Source organism: Manduca sexta, chromosome 21, assembly GCF_014839805.1.
Source record: "Manduca sexta isolate Smith_Timp_Sample1 chromosome 21, JHU_Msex_v1.0, whole genome shotgun sequence".
Classification (NCBI taxonomy): domain Eukaryota; kingdom Metazoa; phylum Arthropoda; class Insecta; order Lepidoptera; family Sphingidae; genus Manduca; species Manduca sexta.
Window position 1 is genome coordinate 11,083,339 of NC_051135.1, and position 27,422 is coordinate 11,110,760.

The 27,422-nt window shown below is 34.3% G+C and overlaps 1 protein-coding gene across 3 annotated transcripts in view; it reads left to right on the forward strand.

Annotated features, from left to right (window-relative positions):
- The first annotated feature begins 809 nt into the window (after positions 1 to 809).
- The window catches only part of LOC115440175, a 32,306-nt gene continuing 5,693 nt past the window's right edge, over positions 810 to 27,422 (forward strand). For 2 of the 3 annotated variants that reach the window (XM_030164371.2, XM_030164368.2), the window contains exons 1-3: positions 810 to 899; positions 23,047 to 23,198; positions 25,342 to 25,456. In XM_030164371.2, coding sequence (XP_030020231.1) covers positions 881 to 899; positions 23,047 to 23,198; positions 25,342 to 25,456 — 286 coding nt within the window. In that variant the 5' untranslated portion in view covers positions 810 to 880. Of the gene's footprint in view, positions 968 to 23,046; positions 23,199 to 25,341; positions 25,457 to 27,422 lie in introns of all 3 variants that reach the window. The other variant, XM_030164370.2, reaches the window with a different exon arrangement.

A 27,422-nucleotide genomic window follows, 5' to 3' on the forward strand; every position in this document is an offset into this window, starting at 1 on the left:
TGGAAACCAACTCAAACCATCAAAAGGTTCTCCGTATTAAAGGCCTGCTATATACATTTTCCCGGGTTCAGAAGTAGCCTATATCCTTTTATCTCAAACTATCTCCATTACAAATTTTATCGAAATCCATTGGTAGTTTTTGAATTACTTTGTTTTGTAATATACAAAGATAATATGTATGGATAATTTATAGGTCTTCTCTAATTCCAAAAATACGGAGAGCGCGGGCAATTCTTAGCCTAAAAATTCTTAGCCTTAGAAAACAACCGAAAAACAATATATTTACGTCAAAACAAATCCAAAAACAATTACATCCCACGCTGAACCAATATTATTCGCGAACCAATTTATACAAGACATAGTTATTCCCATTTCTTAACAATATATCAATTATTGGCATTACTAAGCATGCTGTTTCTTATACCCAGTGTGGGAATTAGAAGGATAATTCGGTAATTATCATAACCATTTCAACATTAATACAATACGATTGTACTATAATTTGACGACAAATACACTATCAATTTAATATTATGATTGCATCTACAATTCATAATTTAATCAACTTTGCTTACAATTTTTAAAACGATTACACTAACATTATATAGAAATACAATTTCAACAAATTCTGTTTCTACTTAATTTCCAAATTTAAATGCCATAAATATTGCTTCCAAATTTAGTGACAAATATAAAGATAAATTGATTCGATAATTTATATCAGAATATGAGTTTTTGCCAAACGATATTTTCTTTTCAGCTAAGTCCAGCACTGCCCCTAACGCCTGTTTTTCAGTATTCCGTAAACCACGAGCGAGGACGCACGCGGTCTCCCTTCTCTTTTCAAACGGCGCGAACTTTTCGATGTTTTATTGTAAAAATGTGTTTCCGTGCATTAGGTAAGGTTTATTTTTAAGTGATTAACTTGTGATGTGATTTTACATTGGATTAACACTTTCAATGCCTGGTAAGATATTTAATAATTTAATCTTTTTATAGATAATTTTTTTTTAAAACAATTTTAACTTTAATTTGTCCTAATTTATTTACTATTAGTTGCTATAGAAAAGATTTTTATTCAGGTTACAAGAGCGTCATAGAGTTCAAATTATTGTCAACAAAGATGCTTTTAATAATTCTTTAGAAAGCTAAAAATTTTAATAACATACTTATCTACAATATAATCTATTTTATTATATTATTTTTCAAACAGGCTTCCTTGTGATAAAGATGAAAGTAAACCCTAAAGTCTTATGATGATTACAATAATTAATCGATCACTCCAGTAATTACAGGGTGTTTAATTACAGGCAGATTGCAATCAAAACATGGATGTTATTATCTGTTATGATGTATAGTCTAATTTCCATACCATACTTTGTTTTGCAAACGGTTCCGCCTTAATGGAAAACGCTATTCCGGTACAAATATTTTACCAGGACAAAAAGTATCCTATAGGATTCAGGAGTAATGTATCTTACCATTAGTGAAAGAATTTTCAAAATCGGTACAGTAATTCCAGGGGTTAGCCCCCACTAACAAACGTGGTCGCCATCCGGGCGGATATAAAATATATCCTACCATCAGCAAAGTAATTACCACTCACTCATTCGATGGCCATTTAGTGGACCTATTTCGTGTAACAGACATTCATTTGATATGAAAACCAGCTAGCAACAATCGGAGGGACCGCTCATTTTTTTTTAATGACTAGGCGAGCTTGCCGTTCGCCTGATGGTAAGCGATACGACCGCTCATAAACAGTAGAAAAACCATCCAACACCTTGAATGACAAACTCTTGTTTGGTATTCCACTGCACTCGACATCTGAGACATGAGATGTTCAGTCTCATTATGTCCAGTATTTACACTGGCTACAACGTCCTTCAAACCGGAACACAACAGTGACTACATACTGCTGCTTGGCGGCGGAAATGGACAATGCGGTGGTAGCTATCCAGGCGGACTCTCATATATGAGAGACCTACCACCAGTAAAACTAACCTTCCTTGATTGAGGGAAATCTATTTAACACTAATGAGGTCGACCTCACATCACTCGGGTCCCTAGAGACGTGACATGCATTACGTCTTATTAACTATTAAGTAAGACCGTTCCTAAACTAGAGGATGTAGATCGTAAACACAGTAAACTTTATTAAAACTATCTTGTTAATGAAGTAGAAACTACACGTCAAGTAAGCTACACGGATGTCTAATGGCATTAATAATGATAAAATATGATGACCAGCCCTGTGTTATCTATTGCTGAGCACGGGCCTTCTGTACTGAGCACGTTTAGGCCTCCGTCTACGCTGGCTTACTGGGAGTTAGCAGACGAGTTCTTGGAGAATTCTCAGGCATGTATGTCTCCTCACGATGTTTTCCTTCACCATTAAAGCGAATAATAATTGGTAGACTATCGTTCAGGTCTTATGTCTCTTAAATGGGGCAGAGGGCATCCACAGTGACTGTTCATACCGCACGGTCTTGAGCCTGCTTGATTTCACTCCAATGGATACACTATACGATATACATATCTTTGAAAAGCCAGACGTGCCTCGTGTTTTGGACCTGCGGGCCTTCGTCTCAGTCGTTCAGTATAGTTTACTTTTGTATAATAATCACATTCATAGAGCTGAAGTGTAAATCATAACTAACGCGATGATTTGACGACATAAGGTTTATTTTGATATTTGAATTCTAATTAAATGCAGGGCTTTAACGACAATGATATTAACTTGAGTGTAGCGCAAGCACTAATAACTTTATCCCAAAATCATTTATTTTTTTGAAACTACGTTTATTTTTTAAGAATTACCTGTCTTCCCAAACCTGTATTAATTGTTGGTCACAAACGAACCCAAGATATGGAACTCAAACACAGGGCCTACTGTTTCGCAGCCGATCCGTCGCCCTCTTCACTTTGATCAACTTATTTTTTGAACCAATGATAATCCGTATATCACTAGCTTTTGCCCACAGCTCCGCCCCCGTAAAAGTTATTCCGGGATAAAAATAGCCTATAGCACTCAGCAATAATGTAGCTTCCTATCAGTGAAATAATTTTTAAAATCGTTTCAGTAGTTCCTGATATAAGCGCTTGCAAACAAATAAACAAACAAGCGAACTCTTCAGCTTTATATAGTATAGATATATCAAATAAATTATGTCACATCATCTTTATTCCCCAAGGCACTGGTGCAACAAGGGCCAACTACAATGGCGTAGGGTGGAATTTTCCGAAAGTGAACCCAACACAACATATCGCACGTTGAAAACAAAAGTGGGATTATACGAAATTTGACGGTATTGAGATAGAGCGACATTAATTGTCGCTGACGACTGAACACGAACTGGATTATTGTCAGTTTATGTTTAACGAACAAACACAAAACTTAAAAGTATGAAGAGACACTTGTGACAACTAGTGATACCCTAAGTGACCTGTTGCGACTTCAAATGTCGCTCTAACTCAATACCGTCAAATTTCGTATAATGCCACTTTTGTTTTCAACGTGCAATATAGGTACTTATATGCATGAATGCGGCCTGCAATTCGTTGTAATGATAATCAAATTCTACATAAAGAGAAGCCGGCAATTGGGTTATATGGACCATTCAACACTGGCCAACCGACCAATTTTAGCTCTTATGCCATAGGGGGCGTGCTTATCGCCATATCTGACACTCCAGATTCCAGACTCCAGCCTGATACTAAACATGAAACCAAATATCAATATTAGGTTTATAGATAACATTCATCGTTCGTCATAAAATTATTCCGTTTGTTTGTTTAATAAAAACTCTTGGTTCGCGGAAATACATCTGGCTCTAGCTATGATAAATAAACAGTCTAAATTTAATCAAACGTGGGAACGTAGTAAAATTTTAGAAATTTTATTTCTATCACCGTCATTTAAGATAGTGATGTAATACCTAACGAACAACCTGGTTGTGAAGAATATGTAAGAATATTTTGAATAGTTTCTTTGTCAGATTAGATTTAAAAATATAATAATAATATCAGCCCTGTATACTGTCTCACTGCAGGCCTTAGTGTACTACGCTGGCCCAGTGCGGATTGGTAGCCTTCACACACCCTCAAAATTCCTATTAAAAACTTCTCAGGTACGCAGGCGTTCATACGATGTTTTCCATCGTCGTTAAAGCAAGCGATAATTTACAAAGAATACGCACATAACTTTAGAAAAGTCCAAAGAAAAGTGCGAGTGTATTATGAGAATAATATTTCGGTACCAAAGATTTCATCCGGAAAGGACGAGATCTCGCGTCCCCGCCAAATAACAGTATGGAACAAAGGACATTGTCAAAAACGGCCCCAGAACCAACAAAGGTGTGACTAGCTCCATAATTATTTATGCATTTCTTTATATTATTTGCAAATATGTGTATAAAACGGACAAGCTGCTACATCCAAAACGAATATATAAAAGTATTGTAACGACTTAAAGTCAAAGTCGCCGACATGTTTACAACTAATTGTATATAAAGATGTACCGGTTCGACAAAACTATAAATCTAATTACCGATAATTAATTATTGAAACATTTTAATATATTCGATTTCTGAGGCGATATGTTCTTTAATTATTATAATAATATTTTATCGAGCAGTGGATGCGTCTCAAATAAATAAGTAGTTAGTTTTAGGACTAAATTGATTATAGATCAAGTCGTCTATGAAAAAAGTTTTTTGTTTAGTTTTTAATTCACATTGATTTACTTTGTTGAATTAGATTCTATATTAGCGACCCGCTCTGGCTTCGTACAGATAGCAGAGCATAATATATTATACGAACATTTATTTTTCTGTCGTACAAAATATTTATGAATTATACATATAAAAAGTAGCGTTCTTCTCTCTCCCTCCATCCGGGGCCTCAAACTCTCTCCATATTGAATTACTATCGGATCCGCCCGTGTGAAAGATTTTCCGGGATAAGGGTCCCGCTAAATATTTTTCCGAATAAAAATAACCCTATGTTGAATAAAATCGATTTTTGTATAAATGATCGATATAATCGATCCAGAATCTAGTCGTGTAGTATCCCTAATTCTTACTTCATTGTTCAATTCAATTTAATGTCACTCACACTTCACTCATCAGAGACAAATAAACTAGATTCTCACTTTCCATATAATATATTATAATTCTCTGACTCTCACTATATCATTGACGATTCGGATATTATAAAGACTCTGTGCGATTGATTACGATATCGACATACACTGGCTGTGATTTCTGGACTATGTGAACTGATGTAACAATTTACCTGGCATTGATAACGGATACGAAATGGAAATTGCTTTTTGCATTAATTGTTGCTCTGCTGGCGGGTCCATGGTGTTGGAGAACGTGCAGATTCGCCATTGTATACAACAATGGACAGCGCCTCGTTTGGTAAGCACATTTTTCTTTAATCGTACAAGTTTAACTGCCGCCAAACTTCTAGTTCGCTCCTCAGTTCCTGTTCTTGGTAACTGCGTGGAGACAGCGAACAGAGTCTGTATACTACCTACTACACACTTTAGCATGTGGCTGTGGCAACTTAAGAGCAAACTAGCAAGGATATTGTTGATTAAAAAATGTTGTGTCATATGCTTGAAGGTTTCTTACATTTAATTCAGCTGGAAGATTTGAATACATAAATCTGCTTTCCGTGTGACACAATATTAATATATTGCCATTCTAATTTGAGCATAATGTGTTTGTTTTTTTTTTTTCAGGTTGTAGCCCTTGATCTTATATGTACAGCATGTTAGACCACGGCCCAAGAGCCTATACATACTTCAGCTGTAACAATGTTAGTAGAAGCTGCGTGCTCTGCTCTGTAATAGAATGTTGGAACTCTGGACTCGCTCACATCAAATAATTCCATTAAGGACAAATACTCCACATCATGTTTATAGCAGAAATATCATTTTAGAAAGACTTGCACCATTGGAGGTACATATAATGAAAGATTATATTCATTTATAACCCAGTCATATTAGGGGTTTCACCTCGGAATGAAAGATAATAAGCTGGAAATTGGTAAGAACCTTTGTTTTGTCGCCCTAAATATTGTCTCAAAAGTCACAAATGCTATTGTGTCCGCGTCTTAAGATATTGAAGGTCAAAGGTCACAAAAAACGATTTTTCGCGAATATCTCGGTTCCTATTGCTTAAATGATATTTTAAGCAATAGGAACCGAGAGCAGATAGAGTATAAAATTCTCTACAACTTTTGTCTAAACTTTTTTTTTATACGATCAACCTTTTTTGAGGTAGAGCGCGAAGAGTGCGCAGCGTACAGTCTATATGAGCTAATGCAGGGTCAAGCGTGAGTTACGGTTATCAGTACGTTGTATAAAGTCAATTATTGACAAAAAAAATTATAATTATTAAACAATGCCCACTATTTCTGTAATTATTATTAATTATTTATATTTAATTATTCAACTATAGTATATTATTAATTCTGGATTATCTATTTTAATTATATTTTAAAATAAAAAGACAGTAAGGAAATATATTTTAGATATACCTTTATTTATCATTAAATATGGCATGTTATACATTTATTAAAATACATATATACATACATACATACATAGTATCACGCCTTTATCCCATAGGGGTAGGCAGAGACTATAGATTGCCACTTTGCACGGTCCTGGCATACTTCTCGCACTTCCTCAACCTTCATTAATCCTTTCATGCATTCCCTCCGGTTCCGGGTACTTTTGACCTGGTTTTTACTGAGAATGTCAGATATCTGACATTCGAAGGTTCGGTGCGGTCGACCCCTACCGGCTCTTCCATCCACATTCGCCTTATAAACCCTCTTTGTCAGTCTCTTATCATCCATCCTCTCCAAATGCCCAAACCACCTTAGCATACACAAATTATTTTAATATTTAAACTCATATTTATTAAAATGTGAGTTTAAATATTAAAATAATTTGTGAATCGAATGAAATTGCGAATGGAAGCTAGTTATCTTCTTCTTCGTCGTATTGTTCTTGTTGTCGCTCTAAAATATTCAATTCATTGTCATCATCCTCATTATCGGTCATATTCATTTCCAAACCTGCTAGAATTTCAGGATCGTATGTGCTTTCTTCATCGGGATTACTTGGATATAGTGGAGCGGTGAGGCAAGCTTGTCCATTGCACTGGCCACAAGCTAAAGAACATAGTAGCCCTGATTTTCTGCATCCACAGCGGGAACCACAACCATTTTTGCAATTGCAAAATATTGTGTTTAGTAGTTCGGCTGGTGCTGGAGGTTATAACGTTGTTATGGGCTCCAGGATTTCATTTTCAAGCTTCCAGCCCCATTCTTGAGGTTCTAAGTTCTTCCCTAGCCACGTTTGAATCTGGTAGTAGATATGATTGATATGTTGACGGGCTGCTGCACTTGTTGGTGGAAGTGTTGACAATTGTACGGGTTTATTTAGTTTTGTTAATTTGATGAATAATTACATATAAATAATTAATAATAAGTACAGAAATAATGGGCATTGTTTAATAATTATAATTTTTTTATCAATAATTGACTTTATACAACGTACTGATAACCGTAACTCACGCTTGACCCTGCATTAGCTCATATATGACTGTACGCTGCGCACTCTTCGCGCTCTACCCCAAAAACGGTTGATCGTATAAAAAAAAAGTTTAGACAAAAGTTGTAGAGAATTTTATACTCTACAACTTTGATGATAAGTGAAAATATCATTTAAGCAATAGGAACCGAGATATTCGCGAAAAATCGTTTTTTGTGACCTTTGACCTTCAATATCATAAGACGCGGACACGATAGCATTTGTGACTTTTGAGACAATATTTAGGGCGACAAAACAAAGGTTTTTACCAATTTCCAGCTTATTATCTTTCATTCCGAGGTTGACCCCTTTTTTTACCTAATTTCACTGGGCTATTAACTAATATGGTGATTGGCAAAACTGAATTGATAAATAATACCATAACAACAACCCTCCTGCACAATACTCAGATATTATTTTATAAAACAATGTAGGTGATGAGGAAATAAATAATATGAACTGAAAATATTATTTTATTTGTTTGATTTAATCCTACATGCCCTAAGAGTCTACCAAAAGTGTGTAAAATATGCCATGCTTCTAATGAAGCGTGAATGCTCAACAGTGCGCCTCTGTCTGTCTCTTCGGGGAATACGTACGTATATATAGAAAATACATAAATTCTGAAGGGTACTCTTAGAGGATGTAAATACTATAACTACATAATTAGGTACCTTTTTACTTATAAAAAAATATATGAATCAAGTCTTAAAATAGCCTGATTTAAGTAAAAAATAATCAGATACCTACAGTACATAGTGATGAATCTTTAGGGCTTAGATATATTAGATAGGTACTTATATCAATAAAAAGCATATTTAAAGCGTAAATGATAGGACTATAAATCTACCTTGAACATTGAAAAGCTTTCAATGTTTACTATCAATTATAACCTCAAATCTCATCGTTTTTTTGGATAAATGCGATATCCCAGCTTGTCCGTTTTATAAATATGTCAAGAAGAATTTATTAATGATTCTAAATATTACAAACATTTTTCCATTGCTGTTGGTTCCAGGGCGAATTATATATGGGCACAGAACAATGTCCTTTTGCGTTCCAATTTCAAGGACATTGTCAAGAACATTATAAGGCTAACATGTTTAGACTCAGAGTGTGGTGCCCAATTCCTTAATGCTTCTTTTCCTTACAGTCCACAGCTCATCTATAAGTCTTCTGATTTTGAGAGTGCAAAAAAGAAGAGATGAAAATGTTTCAATACCGTAGCGCATGGAAGATGTTTCAGGAAGTCATCTGCGAAGGTTAAAAAGACTAGTAAAAAAGAAGAAATAGGCAGTGGAGATCTATTATCAGATGTACTGATTGATTAGGCGGTCAATACAATAAAAAAACATCAGTTTTTAATTCTTAGTTGCGAGTCGCAGTCGAAATCATAATAATCACTGCACCAAAAAATTATACTGATGTGTAGATTTCGTTGCCAAATGTTTTGTTTAAACAAAATTTATAGGGTTTACTCGAGTAACAAACAAATTCACTGTCAGTTAACACCTATACATCTGTTTAACTGTTTTTAATGCAGTTGGCAACTATGATGGAAACTAAGATGAACGGAACGCATGGATGTATAAACATGAGATATATCTGAAATTTTTCGTCTAAAAATGCTATCTATATTCTATTTTTATTTTCAAATTACAGCCCAGATATATTACGTATTTGTAACGTAAAAATATTCTTAGAGTTCCAAATAATCGCAATTATATTAATTAGGTCAGGACAAGTAGGCCAAAGTGTGGTTGGTAGCTTCGAAGATTCAAACCCACGTCACTTTGGGATCACACAACTTGTGCTAAAGCAGCGTATAGATAAGTGGAACGTAACATGAAATCTGTTATAGGAAAATGTGCCTTACTTGACTTATTCATTTCACTTCACACTTAATATTATCATGTAATGCCACAGGAATTCTCAAACAGTAAACCCAAAGTGGTGCAGAGATAAAAACATAGTAGGTGCACGTTTTGATACTATGCAATATATTATAACAGTTTAAAACAAATTATGTGCCATCCAAATGTTAAAGAGTATAAGATGTAACTCTTTTTAGAAGATATTAGCTTGAAACGCAAAAGGTAGTTCCTTGTGTCCACAACGAATATTTAAAGGTATTGCGTTCATCCTATTTCCTGATCGCTTTTTGATGTTTAAAACATTGTTTTACACCCTTGAAAGCGAACATACGGAGCAACATGATCGTGAATTACGACCAAGCCCCTTAAATAAAGATAAAAAAGGTCGGTAATTTTTTTTTTATATTTGATCATATAAATTACCAGCACTGACTGCAAATGATGACATGAACCAATTGATTAAAATACATATTATGTACATAAAAAATATTTCATTTTAAGTTCTAATTCTGCAGACCGCACGACGCTTAACTTTGCTTCGGAGTTAGTGAAGGATTCCTGACAGGGGAAAAAGCTCCTTATGTATTAGTGATTAGTTTAATGTTTTGTTTGTTTAGGGCTGTATATGTTATCGGTTATTGTTTAAGGAAAGTTACTTAACACAATAAACTTCATATAAAGTTGTATTTAGGAGCATTGTTTGGAATTCGTAGATGATTTCTCTCGACCTATTCATGTGAAACAGATTGTGAACATTCAAAAAAAAATAACATAAAATACTTTAAAGTACTATATTATATTGAGTGCGAAACCAGGTTTAAAACATCTTGTGCATGTCTTACTAACAGTGTGACAAAGAAAAGAATAGATTTATGGCCAGGTGTGAAACGCATTGTGCCGCAAAAATGGAAAGTGTAGAAAAATCCGCGTCGCGTTAAAAGTGTTTAAAAAAAACAAACCAACAAAAGCGACTAAACACAAAGAAATATTAATTAACGTTTCCACTAATTACAATATATTATAATTATCCCTCTAAATATAATTAAAAACCATCTAAAAGGAAAATGATTAGAAAAGAACGTGTTTTTAAAAAGAAAACGGGATACAAAGGAAATCTTAAATATCCGCACACTTCAGAAGCACGTCTCTAGACCGCATTTCAATATCGAAATGTCCAAAACAAACGGAAATATTTATTTCAATCGCGTCTAAGAATCTTTAGGTTGAATCAATCGTCTATTTGGATTTTATTCATAGTCATTTATTTAGTGACTTCCAATGGAAATTGTAGAGTTCACATTTAATCCTTAAAATTAGAAGATATACATTTTTTTTCGGTAAGTTTACTGTTTCTCGTATTTCCGCTCATGCGATTTTCATAGAATAATACTCCCAGTCTACTTTCAGAGATAACAAGTTGCCTTTAATATGTTAATCCAGCATTAGTTTATGTGACAAAATTCATTTAAATTTATTCAGAAATTTCTACATTTACATCCGACAAAAATTATCACCTAATCCCATCCTTACCACCCTACTATCCCTACCTCATCTCTCCCCTTCCCTTGGTCCTCATCAGTCGTTAAGCCATGGGACACCAGTATACCGTTTACTGGTGTTGACTGATGGAGAACCATAAAAAATCTCTAGCTTTTGATTACGGCTCTGGCCGCGTAAATAACTTTTCCGGAATATTCTTTTTCCTATTAGTGAAAAAAAATCAAAATTGATTCAGTATTTCCTGAATTAGCGCATTCAAACAAAATCTTCAGCTTTATATATTAGCATATTATACGGTAACACTCAAAGCTTTACAAGTTTTCGTATTTATGTTATTGAAATTTTACGTCTCCGATAAATAAAGTATTGCTAAAATATATCTGGTGTGTTATTATAACAATTTTTTTTGTGACCATTTGTGCTAAATTAACTAAAAAGAAACTCTTATGTGAACGAACGAAGGTTAATTTTCCCTCTAATGGAGTGGAACGCTTAATATGTGCTACGTCAGAAACACGAACGTGACTTAACTAACGCTTACACGATCGATAATCTCGTGGATGACTGTACATTATTTAAAGAATAATGAATTGGTTTAAATACTTAAATTTATACCAACATCCAGGGTTTCTTCTTAAAATCTGTTTTGAAATTAAAGATATCGGCGGTAAGATTATCTTGTCTTTACATTATGTAAAAAGACGACAATAAAGATAACTGACAGGGGAATGAGGCTTCCTGCAGTAGACAAAGTTGTAAAAAATTAAAAATATTACGCTGTATATGTAACCAAATAACGAGCCATGAAGCACGATACATTCTAATATACAATGAATTATATAAAAGTAAGTTTTCTAATGTAAGCACTTGAGGAAGTCGTCCCTAGAGGTTAAAATAAAGACTGGCGATTTCGATGCAAAATATGAACTGTGTTGCGATTGATAATACACCTAGCAGATATATAGTAAGACAGAACATCAAGATGATACACGATCGGAATTATAGATATATTTTTCATTGTCTAAGGAATTTTCATGAACGAAAAAAACTTTTTTGCTACGATCCAATATTTTACGTAAAACGCACCCGAAGTCGTAGAGAAAATGTTAGAAAAACATAAAAAATGGTTATAGATTTCGCTTCGCAGATCATTTTGGGGCAAACGAGTCCTAAATTGCGATCGGTGTTACCTATTTGAGAAAGGTAAGGTCATTTCTAGCTTAAACGTTGGGAAAATATGAAACCCTTTTTGTCATTTTTACAGTCCAACGGCAGCAAACTGATACCTCAGCCTTTGGTAAATGAACTTAGTTTAAGAACTCACATGAATTCGTGCTGTAATGTAAATCAGCAATTAAAGTATATTTTAAACTTAACTTCGAGAAGAATGAAAAATTTTATCAAACATCCAGAGACTAATAAAAATCTAATAAATAAACTATATATACTATTTTAAAACTGGGCTGTCTTCGCAAGCGCTCTGTTTTCGAGTCGCTTGTTTCTGTATTGCTGGCGAATGTAAGTCTTCTAAGTAATTTGTTTTTGTTTTGCCTTTTCCATTTTGAAATTTCTTTTCTGGAGATGTTAATTATTATGTTGTTCATTTTGAATAGTAAGGTATAGAATATTATTACTTAGTTTGTTAGTAATTAATTTAAAGAATTTTCATTTATTTATCTTTCTTTCTCAATACAAATGTTCAGTCCGTAGAAATTATGTTTGTAGAATACTTGTCGAGCATCTAATAGAATATATATAGCTCATAAAGCTACCTACATAATAATTTAAAAAGTTATTTAAAGTCTACCCACCTACACCAAGCTAGAATAGTGAACGGTCTAAATCATCTAAGTAATAAAGATCCGTAATATGCCCAGTTAACTTCACAGAATGCCCTACTCAGTAATTAACAAAATGAAAATCAATCACAAGTGAAACGCGATTACACCAAATAAAAACCCAATAAAGGAGGAAAATAAAGCCGCTACAAAGGAACAGGTCGATTGCCAAGTCAAATTCGGCCTGTTTAATAGTGCTGGTCGCAAATGTGCCGGCAGTAAAGGTGAGACGAATGTCCCATAAACCTTTGCAATTGGGGTCGCTGTTACAGCACAGGTAACTGAGAATGATGGTTTCGTATTCCAAATTATGAATTGGCGGATAAAAGACTTTTACAACTGAATGGCAGGTTACCTCTGTTCGGCATGTGTAGGTGGTTGTTACACCACAGGCTACTGAGAATGTTGAGTTTTCATTCAGATTACGAATTGGAATACATGCATTAAAATTAAACTATTTTTCGGATTTTTTCGCGGTTTTAATTATTTTAGTTTTCCCCCGACGTTTCGAAGACTTTGCAGCCTTCATTGTCACGGGGGGGACTAAGGTGTTGTTCATCCGTAAAGTGAAAGATACAATATCTACCTACATTTTATAATTATACAACGTTTTTTAATTTTTGAGCTGCTGGTGGTCCGATCTACGCAGAATGAGCCCACAGTGTCTTGAAGTCTGGCAGCCGGTCTTTGGGTTCCGATTTAAGTAAATGTAGAACTGGATCCCAGGCTTGTGCAAGCTTTCAACCATCTTCCCCATTAAAATTAGGATGTTTTTTAATTTTAATAACTTCGCGGATCATCCTAGGCAGGAGTCGGTGCTCTTTAGCAATGATTTGTGGCTTGTCTAATCGCAGATAAGAAATCATTATGGAATACATGCGTTGGATTTTTATCAATTGAAGAGTATATGTATATTGTATGATTGCGGTGCTATATAAGAATAAACTGAGGTCATCAAACCCGAAGGGTTAGGACACATCTAAATAAATCTACTCTGATTTCGATTTATCTGTCCCATTATGTTATAGGGGAAATTATATATATGAAAAAGAATTGCACAAATTCCTATTGTAATTTATTTTATTTCGAGATGAATCAAGTACCCATTACCACGATTAAAAACAAAGTTTTTCGTAATGTGTTATTGAAATTAAAATCTCTGATATTACCTATCAAAGAATGGTGATGCCCCACTGTCGAAGTTTCTCAACGTACCCCGAGCAGATTGAAAATAAATCCTGTGTAATGACCATTAAAGTCCCATTACCTTTGTATGTTCTTGAGACTTTACGATTGATCGGCACGGTCTGCGTAAACATGCGTATCTGCACTGACGTCACAAATCAGTTTTAATGTAGTTTTTGTTTGTTTTTAAATTGGTATAGTTGAAGTGAATCATTGAAATCATGAGTAAAAGATGCACCTGCAACGTTTAGGGGTGTTAAATCGATTTTATTGGACGCAATAACTAAACACCAGGTAGGAAACCTTTCGAGATATACATAAATAAATAATATACAGGTTAGGAATTTCATTAACCTGGCTTATCTCCTAAAGTGTGGACAGAAATCGGCGAAAGTAAATCTATGTATATATAATGATACAAGAGGCTAACCCGTTGCTATGTTCGGCACAAATCTAATCTATATCCATTATATAAAGCTGAAGAGTTCGTTTGATTGAACACGCTTATCACATTAACTACTGGTACGAATATAAATACTCTTTTAGTGTTGCATAGCCTATTTGTTGTGGAAGATTATAAGCTATATAACATCGCGCTATGACCAATAAGAAATAAAATAAGCAAAAAGAGGAAAATAGGGTACAAAGATATAAAGAAAATCTTCTTCTTGATATTTTTTTATAGTCCATGCTTGTGACATAAATGCTTTGAAAAAATTTTATACTCTTGAACAAAATGTAATTTTGCATACCATATTTGGTTAAATATGGTTGCTGTGAAGAATCTCATGTTTGCTCATCGTTATTTACCCATATTTGCAAAATAATCTTTATTTTTACAGTGACTTACTCTGAGAATATTTCCACATCACAAGAAAGCATACTTTATAATCTATTTTTGTGCCATCTTGCAATAGAACACGAGATGTTCATGTTAAAATGGCAGCTCAAAGGCTTATTAATTATAATATCACTATATTACGCAGCTTTAATAACGAACTTGAAAGCGCTAATGAAATTGCCCTAGTCACACCCTTATTGCATGTTACCGGCTACACCGTTCCATTACGTTACTTAGGTACAAACTAACGTCAGTGAATACTAGATATATCGTAGCATTTTTAATCATAAATTACCATAGCTTCCTTGAAAAGTAAATGTTTTATCTATATATGGGTCCTTTTGACATTGCGTTGACAAAAGAACATACTCTCTTTACCACTTCAATTCAATTTATTGCACTCCATAGGTTTTACAAATTAAGGAAAGTTCATAATCGTGGACCCCGCAGGCCGTGGCAACATAGGAGACAGGGCGAATTTTTTCGTTCAATAAAAATGTTATTTAAAGAAGTTCTTAATTCATTCCTTTTTAAACCACTAACCTAAAAAATAATAAAAAATATCAATGTTATATAGTAATTCAATAATGTAACAAATGTATTATTATGTCATGCATTTAAATTTATTGTAATTGTATTTTATTCCAAAATGAATAAATATTCAAAAATCAGGAATAGTTTCACCAAAAACCCACTTTCATTTTATCACTTTTTAGTTTAGTGCGTATATGGCGTGTGCGTGAGTATATTTCTGACTGAAAGTGTGATGTTGCAGATGCGAAAAATTCTCTTAGAATATTGGCATTACAAAACATTTTATTTTTGTTTAACTCCGGACTAATACTGAGCAGAAATACCTAAACACACAACATCACGCATTAATCCCTGAAGGGGTATGCAGAGGCGCAACCAGGGCAGCCAGTATCTGACAAGTGTGTTCCGTCCCATGATGTGATAGGGGGCGACCTTATCGCCATATCGGACACAAGTTTAAATTCCGGGCTGAATCTGAGCAGAAAAACCCAAACATCACTTTGGCTGACCCGGGACTCGAACTCAGGACCTCTGAGCGCTGTCGTACCGCGCATGCAGTACAACTATGCCACCGAAGCAGTCACTACGCCATCGAAGCAAATATTGATACTCATCAAGCGATTAATTCAATATATTTTGTATCCAACACGTCCATGTGAACAAAACAAAACCATCAATCAATCAATATAATCTCATTCCCATTCACCCATCTTGAACGAAAATACAACGATATAGGAAAATATTCAAATATTATGGAACGCGACGTGAGCCTTGCGTACAGTCAGCGACGAAAGTTCAACTCATATTGAATTTATCCAGAAATAGAAACTCAAAACACTTGTACCTTTTTGATACCTTTACTTATATTTTAAGCGGCATTACGTTCCACCTTTTTTTTTTTGTCCATATAATGACAGTATTTTGTACGACCGTCTGTGTTTCAGTAAATAATACTATATTTCAAACAAAACAAATTCATTCATATCCAAAAATATTTTCTATGACATTACCTCAGGCAGTCTGTTATGACTTTTGTCGGTGATTGTACAAATGATGCGATGTTTGTGAATACCGTGGATTTACTGTTTCTTTTTTTAACAAATTTCTTTCTGTAATGAGCTTTAAGTCGTCAGCTTAAGGGTTAACGCACACTTAACGCTTAAATTGTCTCAACATAGATAAAGAATAACGGTTGGCTTTAAGAATATTGCATACAGCCCATGATGATGTAACATGTCGAAATATTGACGAGCTAAATCGAAATTTAAATTTTAAAACAATAGATGCATGATAATTCACGCTTACTGATTCTAAATTCAAATTTAGAACAATAAATGAGTGTTGTGTTGCAGGCATGTCTTCTTGCTGACAAGGCAATAAGAATGCGTCAGTCTTTATTTTATCGATCATAGTAACTAATTCTGAATTAATTTATTATAAAGATTTCTGCTATTGTTTCTTGTCTTACACGCATATAACGTCCGGAGGTTTTTATTTTGTACATAAATATGTGGGTCGTACGATATTCCCTAAAGAATAATAAATAGTATTGTGTTATATAACAAATATAAACAAGAAAATGAATAAATAAAATAGAAAAGTACCAACAAAGATCAAATTCCTTAAATCGATTTAAACGCTTCTATCACAAGGAAATTAAGTAATCTACGCGAGAGAATTCACGAGCAAATGCTAGTCTAGTAACTCATTACGCGTTTCGTCTTACAAATAAATTCGTAGATCGGAAAATAACCAAACAATTTGTCCATCGAATTCATTACGTCTGGCTTCGACTGATTGTCTCCTGGGGACGGAGTTTTATTGATTACATTATCATATACACTTGAACACATTTTGGAACAAATTGTTACTTGTTCATATTTTGCCTGGAAAGAAAACGCAAACGCTTTTACGTTATGAATGGCAGATTTGGATTGTTCTCAAAAGGTCTAAAAAATAATAATAAATATAGTAACACACAGCACGCATTGTGAGATTCCTCACTTTGAATCCTTAACCGCCATTGGCTTGGGTCTTGAGCTTCACCATCAGAGAGGTGATTAATATTTTAATTTTTTTTATATGGATTGTTTTTTTTAATATATAAAAATATAAAAAAGAGCTTTAAAAATTTAATAATATCAGCCCTGTATTACATATTGTCCCACTGCTGGGCTTAGGCCTCCTCTACTTCTAAGAGGGGTTAGGTCCACCACGCTGGCCTAGTGCGAATTGGCAAACTTCACATACTTTAAAAAGTCTAAAAGAGAACATCTCAGGTATGCAGGTTTCATCACAATATTTTCCTTTACCGTTAAAGCGCTAATTCACAAAGAATGCACACATAATTTTAGAAAAAGCACAGTGTGTGCTCTTGGGATTTCAACCTGCAGGCATTTGCTTCGGCAGTCCGTTCCACTACCAACTAAGCTATCGCCGCTTTCATGCTCAGTAGATGGTTAAATAATTCCAAAAGTAATGCAAAAACTCAACTACAACCAAACAATATAAACACAAAACATTTTATTAAATCAAGCAGCGTATTATTCATAAAGTTTCATTCATAAAAATATCATTCATAAAGATTCCATTCATTTTACACTTTATATTAATAAAAACTGTCTACAGTTTTAATGTTTGAATAAAATAAATATTCATGCCCTCAAATACAAAATAAAAATGCTATGAGACAATTTTGTCGTCTCGAGACGAAGAAGTTCTTAAATGTCAGGAAAGTTCGCTAGTAGTCCAAGTTACATTAGTATTTGCATTTTTTCCTCGGAAAAATATATTCGATACAATTTGAGTTCTCAGCAGGGTAATAAAACTCTGGAGTTTGTTGAAAGTGAATTATGTTTTTCTTCTATAGATTGTAACTTTTTTCGATATCCTTACTTATCCTTTTTTTAGGATAATGCGAGGGTCAATATCCCGGTAATTGTATCAAGAACTGAGTTTTTCTCGAGACCTCGACCGTTGGAAAAGCCAAACAAAAGTCTTTAAATAACTATAGCAATCCATAAAGCGTTCACTACAAGAGTCTCTAAATAATAACAACAATCCATAGCACCATCTACAACGACGAAGTAAGATTTCGGCGCCATTTATAAAAAAAAAAATACAAATTTTTACTACTACTAATAATAGCAAACTACCGGAATAAAAAGTATATATTTCTGCAGTTGAGTAAGCCACTTAATATAAATTCCAATTGAATATATCGACTCGTCCACAGGATAACAGAATTGATAACAAATTAAGTAATTAACCTAAGAAATTAATAATAAAACTAATCGTCTAACTTTGTAATTAGTTTCGGAGATTGATTTCAAATTCTCTAAATTTTATTAAATTTTATAAAGCGAGGCCGCAAGACATTCTTTGGTACATTTTACCTTAACAGGTGTCAGTAACAAAGATATTCGCAACTTAAACAATACCAAAAGCCAAGACCCAAGTTACTCTGTACTTAAACTTTGTTTCTTAAGAATTTTCTTGTTACAAGGAAGGTAAATATTGAGTTTAAAATTAACAACATAAATGCAAACAAATCAACGATATCCTATACTAATCCATTAACCATTGTATTAAACATTGTAGCCAATGTAACTACTGGACATAATAAGACTTAAAACTCATGTCTCAGGATGGCGAGCGCAGTGGAATACTAAACAATACTTTGTAATTCAAGGTGTTGGATGGTGTTTTTATTTTCATGGGCGGTCGTATCGCTTACCATCAGGCGAATGGCAAGCTCGTTTAGTGACATGTGAAAAACAAAAGCGTGCGCGTCAAAGAACTTCCTTTTTTAAAGTCGGTTAAAATATAAAAATGAATTTAAGTATGCTATAAAATTTTCCTAAGCTCGTAATTTGCCACTCAACAGAATGTGAACACACATCTACATTCGTCTCATTCAAACATTGTACCGTTTTTGATCATTTAATTTAGCATTTTAAAGAGTAAGATAACATTTTATATTGATAAATACCTCCAGAGACTATAAATAAAAATACAGTACCTAAAACGTTTTTGGAAAACCTTTTAAAATTCTGTAAGTTTGACCACGCGTTTCAACAATTATTACGAATGTTTTTATGAACCTAAAAAGCACTTAACATATGATTAAAAAGCAATGGTACCCCAACTTTTTTCTCATAGACTCCATTAAAAATATTGCTGGTTACAATGGACCTTTTTCTTTTTAAGTTTCGCAGAGAAGGTGCATTACCTACCTGTCTAAGAAGACATCGCAGGAGGTTATGTTGGAGTCACCGTGCCTTTTAAGACCCCTATCAATATTATATACCTTCATTGACGGGTGAAGTCAAGCCAACATTTTAGTACTTTACTATCAAACCAGATACATTTTAGGGGACCTCCACTTACCAATTCTGGACACCTCATTTTTTTGTCACCTCAACGTAGACCCCTGTCAAGTCTTCCGTGGATCCCTGCGGGTCCGTCTGGACCACTTAGGGAATTATTGCTTTAAAGTATATTTTTAAGGTTATTCTATTTCCATCGACCTAAATTTAATTCTATGAACAGTTTTTTAGACTATTGTATAACCTCACCCAATATCCAAATTGCTCATGACTATTCAGTGAGATTTGAAAAACACCTTACGTTCCTTTGCATAAAACATATTGAGTTGGAGCGCCTTATTTATAAAGAACGTTTGCATTAAAGTTTTAACTCTTTCTCCACAAAATAAAATAAGATATCTTTTTCTTATTTTACCTGTCGCAAAATATTTCTTTAACCAGAAAGAATTACGCGTATATTAATGAATTTTGCGTTTTTTATATGCTTAGATCTGTTATATGCAAGAGGCTGTCTGGGCACGTACCACCGCAATATTTATTTCTACTGCCAAGCAACAGTGTTCATGCATTATTGTGTTCCGGCTTAAAGGACATTATACCATTATTACTGAACATTATGAGAGGTAACATCTTGTCTCAGGATGAGGTTGTGGAACGACATGCAATACTACGTAATTCAAATAGAGTGTTGTTATTGCGTTTTATGGGTTGTCGTATCGCTTATTATTAGGCGAGCGGCATGCTCGTCCCGTCATTCACTGCCATAAAAAAGTGTAAATATTTCTAGCTTTAACTATGAAAAAAATCGATACACTATTTAAATACACACTTTATACGTACAATGCACATATTGAAAAGAAAAGTTGACTTCATTAGTACTTTCCTATAATTCGAAATTAAGAATATTAAAAGGAATTCTTTCCTTACTAAACGTCAGTTCTAGTATATGCGATAGGAAACTTTTTAATTGCTTCTACTCTACTCTCTGCAATATACAATGCATTAAGCCTTGGGGCAGATAATAACTCGCATTTAAAACGTGCTAAAACAATGCCGTTTTAAATTACAAATACTTGCAATCAGAAATAAAAGGGAATATTTTAGACTTTAAAATTGTTTGCAAAGAATATGCATTAATTTTCTTTAAAAATTAGGCGTTGCAGAAGTCATCTGCTATCGAGTAATTTGCTTACAACATACTGTAAGTTAGTTACTTACATGCCAACATGAAGCAATGCACAATAATCCGCAGTAAATAACACCAAATGATTTTTAAAAAAGGTTCAGAACCGACTTCATATGGCATCCTTTCTATTACTCCCATTAACTTAATAATAAATAATATCAGCTCTGTATTATATACTGTCCCACTGCTGGGCTCGGCCCTCCTCTACTACTGAGAGGGATTAGGCTTTAGTCCACCACGCTGGCCTAGTGTGGATTGGTAGACTTCACACACCCTCAAAATTTCTATAAAGAACTTTTCTGGTATGAAGGTTTCACTCACGATGTTTTCCTTCACCGTTAAAGCATGCGATAATTCACAAAGAACACACATAATTTAAAAAAGTCAGAGATGTGTGCCCTGGGGATTTGAACATGCGGACATTCGTCTCGGCAGTCAGTTCCACCCTAACTAAGCTATCGCCGCTTTGTTTACTCCATGTTATTTTTCTGTCGAATGCCGTACAGCATTCAGTAATATTAATCTTGTTTTACCTTCATACCACCTTCACGTCAATATTGCATGACCTCATATTAAGTGCATATTTGCAAAACAAAAGATATGCAACGTGCCCATTATCATAAAAGTTATCACGTCACTCGCAAAGCTTTCATTTCAGATAAGATTATTCGCGATCCCTGTTGATAGATATTTGCATGTTTATAAGGTTTATTTTGCGATGTTGAATATTTTTTGGGATAAATATAATTCTGTTCAAGAAATGTTCTTAGAGTTCGATTATGTTTCACAGTTATGCTCCAAGATCGTCTGCGTGAATACTACGTACAAATTAAATGATATTTTTTTTTAAATATAGGTACTAAGTTAGACGAAAAGTGATTGTCTTGGTGCACCTCATCCTACCAGTTCGGGGTTAAAGGAGTAAAGTGTGTTTTACTAAAGAAAATACGTTTTCTGATAATAAAAGATTTTTTGGAATTAGGTCAGTAGTTCCTAACTTTAATCCTTCATGTTTGTGTAAGATAATATCGGATTCGCGTGTATTAAAGATTCTGTTTTACAATTGTTTACGCGAATAAGACACAAAAATATCTGTAGGAATGACAAATTGGAGCGACAGACCTATCGCTAGTAAGTCAACCCTATACCTTTTTGTTTTATATTGTCAAAAACGATAGTAGAAAGCCGTCTAAGCTACAAATAGACTGTATATAACTGATAAAGAATTTGATTGTAAATATACTAAAGAAAATTATCTGGTGCTTTTCGCTTGTGTCAGCTCGAGTGCGAGACTGGTATCAGGTCGACAACGACCACCATCGATATCTAAATCACCTATAATATCTCATTCAGAATTCACTTTACCGTGGCAGGAGAAAAAGGAAACCCTCGATAAGCACTTAGCAACCTGCACTCACAGATAAATATACTATAAACATTTATAACAACAAGAAACAGCACTTCGTCTAACAAAGTTAGATCGCGAAACTCACTTTGAACAAAGCAAATCAACCTCTATTTACAGATGAATTTAAAAATACACTGCACTTGATTTTCCAATAAACAAATAATTTATTAGTAATCAATGGCGTACAAAGAATGCTGAACATTAATCTGTAGTTTTCATCATGGACATATAAAGTAATTATAAAATTACATATTAAATATCTGAGATCAGTTAAAATTTTATTCAAACACATTTTGGACGTTTACCACCACGTGTTAGTAAGTTACAACGATTTATAGAATCACTGATACCATGAGAGTTTATTAACTCTAATTTAGTATTTTAATCATTTTATATTGCTTATTATGACGTAAAAGTGAGTAGGACTTTTTGGGACACTTTTTATAAATTTTCTTTAATTTAAACGTAAACATAAAATACAAGAAAGATCAGAGTACTAGGTATGAGTAATGTATGAGAAAAATATGACGTGAACATATTATTTATAGAGAAAAATATTTTTAATGATTTTTCTTATTACATTTATCCCAACCTCCTACTGTCACAAACTGCCTATTTCTCCCCAATATTTATTTTTTTATTTACCGTCCAACCTTTCCTACGGACTGCACGGTCAATATTAATTTTCCCCACGTAAATAAAAAAAATAGATGATAACGTATCAATACCTCATTCAACAGTTCTCCACGCGAAGTCTGCGATGTGGTCGCGCAAGCATTCTGTGTGCAGTGCTGTGAGCGGCGCTTCCAGGTGTGATGATGCTGAACTGCCTCTGGCTGGTGGAGTGCAGCTGTACCCCTTTGCGATAGCTTTGAGGGTTAGAGTACTTCAGGTAAGTTTTTAGGTCTTCCTGAGCTTCTATCATCTCCAAATATCTGGGCTGGGACCCAGTAATCGGAGATAAAAGGTTAACCAGTTTTCTCATTAACCTTTTTATTTATGAGTTAAGTCTTACACTAATAGATAAGCATAAAATATTGTTGATTTATTCAAATAAATAAGAGAAGAGGAAAATTATCGTCGTAAAAATCGACTTTCTGCAAGAATCCCAAACAAACTCTTAAAAGGGTAACCTTTTTCGTCACTTCCTCTGGGTTATAAGGCATTATGCCTTGTTATTACACTATTATTAAACTGACTGTTGGTCAAATTGTTGAAGTAACTGGTCATTTTATATCAGTGATTCTCAGCAACAGGTTAACAGCTACAGTTTGAGGCTAAAATGCTACCTTTCATGTCAATAATCTTTAAGCTATTTAAAATAGAGAGGATGATATCTCTGAAGGAGCATAACCCGGCCTCAAAAATACAAAACAAAACAGAGAAATTGTAAATGATTTGAAAACTTTATTAATACTTTTCCACCATTATTTCAAATGGAATAAGATAAATGATCTCCCCAATAACTTCCAACACTCCATTTTCAAAGACATTCCAGATCCCATTAATCAATGTTCATTTCCATCTTACTAACCAGGTTATGCCTGTCGATGTATATCCACATGATTTCAATGCACGGCTCGTAGAGGTGGCATAATTATTCTTAAGGTCTCAACACACTATATTTCAGCGATCAGTTATCATCACACCCATGCCTTTTATCCTCGAAGACGTAGGCAGAGATGCAACTTGTGCTACTTTTTGCTATGTGTATTACGTCCCATGATGCGATGGATACGAGCCTATCGCATCAGAAATTAAAATTGCCCCTTACACACACTGTTTGCAATATCAACGATTCAGCAAAATCTTTTTTCGGAAGCTCAATATAGTAGCTGAGCTCTGAACTTCACAAATTTTATCGCGTCCCGAAATGTCGATGCGATGAAATGCTACGAATTTCAATCCACGTATATTTAAATGCCATTTCGACATCCCGCTCAATCGTAGATAATACAAAATACAATGTAGCGTCGAAACTATACCAATACAAAGAATAATAACATTTACTCGCGACTCTGCGCGTGAAATTCTTTGCCTTTTCATTATCCTACCAAAGTACTTAGCTTAAAAAAGAAATATCGAAATTGCAGTGTTAACTATTATATTTATTACTATAGAAAACCTATGCATTGGCAAAATAAGTGATTTTAATCGATGCTATAACCATATGGTGTGCTGCCACCCTTACACCATAAATGGTAATTTGCGACAGCACGCTCGCAACCAACGCTCGCTCAGTTAATTTGCGAATAAATTGTACCCTCATAGACTAAAAGGTACCTTTGTCAAATATCATTTCATATAAATGCTGATAAAGTCTAGACTTGTAAGAAGCCACATTATTACAAGGATTTTGAATAATTAGTCCATACAAAGTTGCTTCTGCCACCTAACTTGTCAGAAATTCCGAGGTGCATGTTCAATGTTCATCTTACCCGTGCAAAGTTGCTTTACTTACTCTAGTTTGAGAGTTGTTTTCATGCGTGGTTTTAGCTCTAGCTTTAATGTTTTGTAAAACATTATTACGTTCCCTCGTATATCTTTGAATTTGTCCAAGCCGACGAATTTTTATGCTCTTCTATTAAAATTACTATTACCTTTTCTTTATTATCTCTTCTATTTTCCTTACCCCAGTCCAAGTTGGTGACGCGTCTTCACTTCCCCCTCCAAACTCCTAAGGGCCCCTGCTATCATTAAGACGGGAGATTCCAGTATCCCCTTCTCAGGTTTCTCCCGCTGTTGACAGCAAGGATTCTCAGCCTATGCAGTGAAAAAGGCTGTAGATTCCTAGCATTCCAATCGCAGAGTTCCCCCCTTAATGAATTAGGAGTAACCTACCCGAAAAAATACTTGGTGACGCAACACAATTTTATCCAAAATATTGCACAATGTATTTGTCTTAGTTTCCATAACTGGTATACTTGGCATCAGACTCCTCTAGCTATTATAGATCATAAGATCCATATCGTATTTTCTGAAACTTTACATCCCTTTATATCGATAGCGGATCCTAAGGGTATGTTATTTTTTAGATTGTATGCGGTATTGGCGGATTGGTGGTCGGCGCAGTGGGGTGGTTGGAAGAGAGACAGAAACCGGCCTTAGGTCTAGGAGTTCCTGCAGGTGCTATCACAGTTCTAGCAGCCGGTAAGTCATTATAAGAACATCAGTCCTATCCATCAGTCATATACTAACCCACTAGAGGCGCGGGTGTTCTCCATTACTTAGAAGAATTAAGCCCTGATCCACCACGTTAAACTTGTGCCGCTTACATTATTTTATCTTAGCTTATAATCATAATACATATCAAATATGAAAATTAGCGAAATTATTTGTATATTTGTAAATAGTAAACGCAAAACCGCTCAATGGATTTCGACCATATTTCACATACAATAAATAGCCTATCTTGTATTAACATGATATATGGACTAATTTTTATTGCAAAATATGCACAGAAAGACCCTTCTTCGGGTTACAAGCATTCATATGTACCTATAAAGCAACGAGGAATAGCTAGTCTTTCATAAAATAACAAGAATTTATGCAAACGAACCACAACACAAGTAACTAGTCTATTAGTTAATTCATTCATTATGTTAATTAACGGTTAATTTAAATTAAGAGCGTTGGGTCCTATCGGATCCCGAGTTGATAATTTAAATGTGATTACAATTGTACGATACGGCGTCGAAAATCAATATTACAATATTGTTAATCAAATTAATTCTGGTCTTGACTCCCCCGGCGTCGTAGTATTGCGTGAGTAGTGCGACTTTCGCTCTGAGGTTCAGGGTCCGAATCTTAGGTCGAGCAGTAGAAGTGGGTTTTTCAGGTTATTAACAGCCTCCAGGCCTCCGGACTCTAGGACTCTGGAATTTATACCCGATATGGTGACAAGCTCCCCCCCCCCCCTGATGATGAGACACAAAACACATCGAGAAAAGTGACACCAGCTGCACTTCTGCCTACCCCTTCGGGAATGAAAGGGATGAATGTGTGTCTTTATAACTTAGACATAATTTACGAGACAGCAAGACTATTGCCGTGTGTTTGTATTATGTTCGTAAAATAATGTATTTTCCACGAAATTTTATACAAAATCAATATTATGTTACAATGTTAAACATTTAACTTATAAATATTATTAATGAAGCCGTTAGAATGAATGAGAAATTTCTTGATAAATTTCAATTCAAAATTATGTTAAAATGGATTTCCATTGTGACTATTAATGCATGAGTTTATTCCTAGAAGTTACCAGAATAATATTATATCTACTTTTTAACTTACAGGTTTTAAAATCAATAAATTTAATTATTATTTTTTCCGCGGAAAACCTAACATAATGGTTTATCTTTTGTCGATGTATACAAACACTATCAAGTGTCTCGGCGTTGGAATTTACAGAAATACGATGATACTCTACCCCATCAAGAGATGGAATAAGCTTATTAATTATTAGTTGTAACTTTGCCTACCATTTCGCTGATTAAGTGTTATCTAATCATTAAACTAATTAACATGAGATCAATATTATTTAAAACATTAGCAATATCTCTTTTTGCATACAAAATATGTGGTGGAATACACATTTCCTCTCGGATAAATGATTAAATCCCTTTGGGACATGAAGCCGGGGACGTGCGTCCGCACGAATGGACGCAAAAATAAATAATATTCATACAACCAAACATTTTATAGAATTAAATGTAGCCGACATATTAATCTTTAGTATTTAAAAGGCGTATTTGATTTGATATAGAAAATCTCGAATAGGAAAGAAAGAAAGAAAAACATTATAACACCATATAATATTATAATAAAGATTTCTTACATCTTGATTTTTTTTTATACGGCACAGTCGGCACATTAAAATGACCCACTGCACCTAATGATAAGTGGCGTGGGGTCTAATGGAATATCGATTGACGAGAGACGATTACCCCTCAACAATCGATACAATTATGCCGGCCTGCCGGAACCGGCCTTGTCCATTCTTGCCGCTAAGTGTAGTTAAGAAATTTACTTTAGTACGCTTAGAATCATTTCATAAAAATGATGTTTGCTTTAAATCGGCCTATTTAATATGTTCGCGATTCATAAGTGTTCC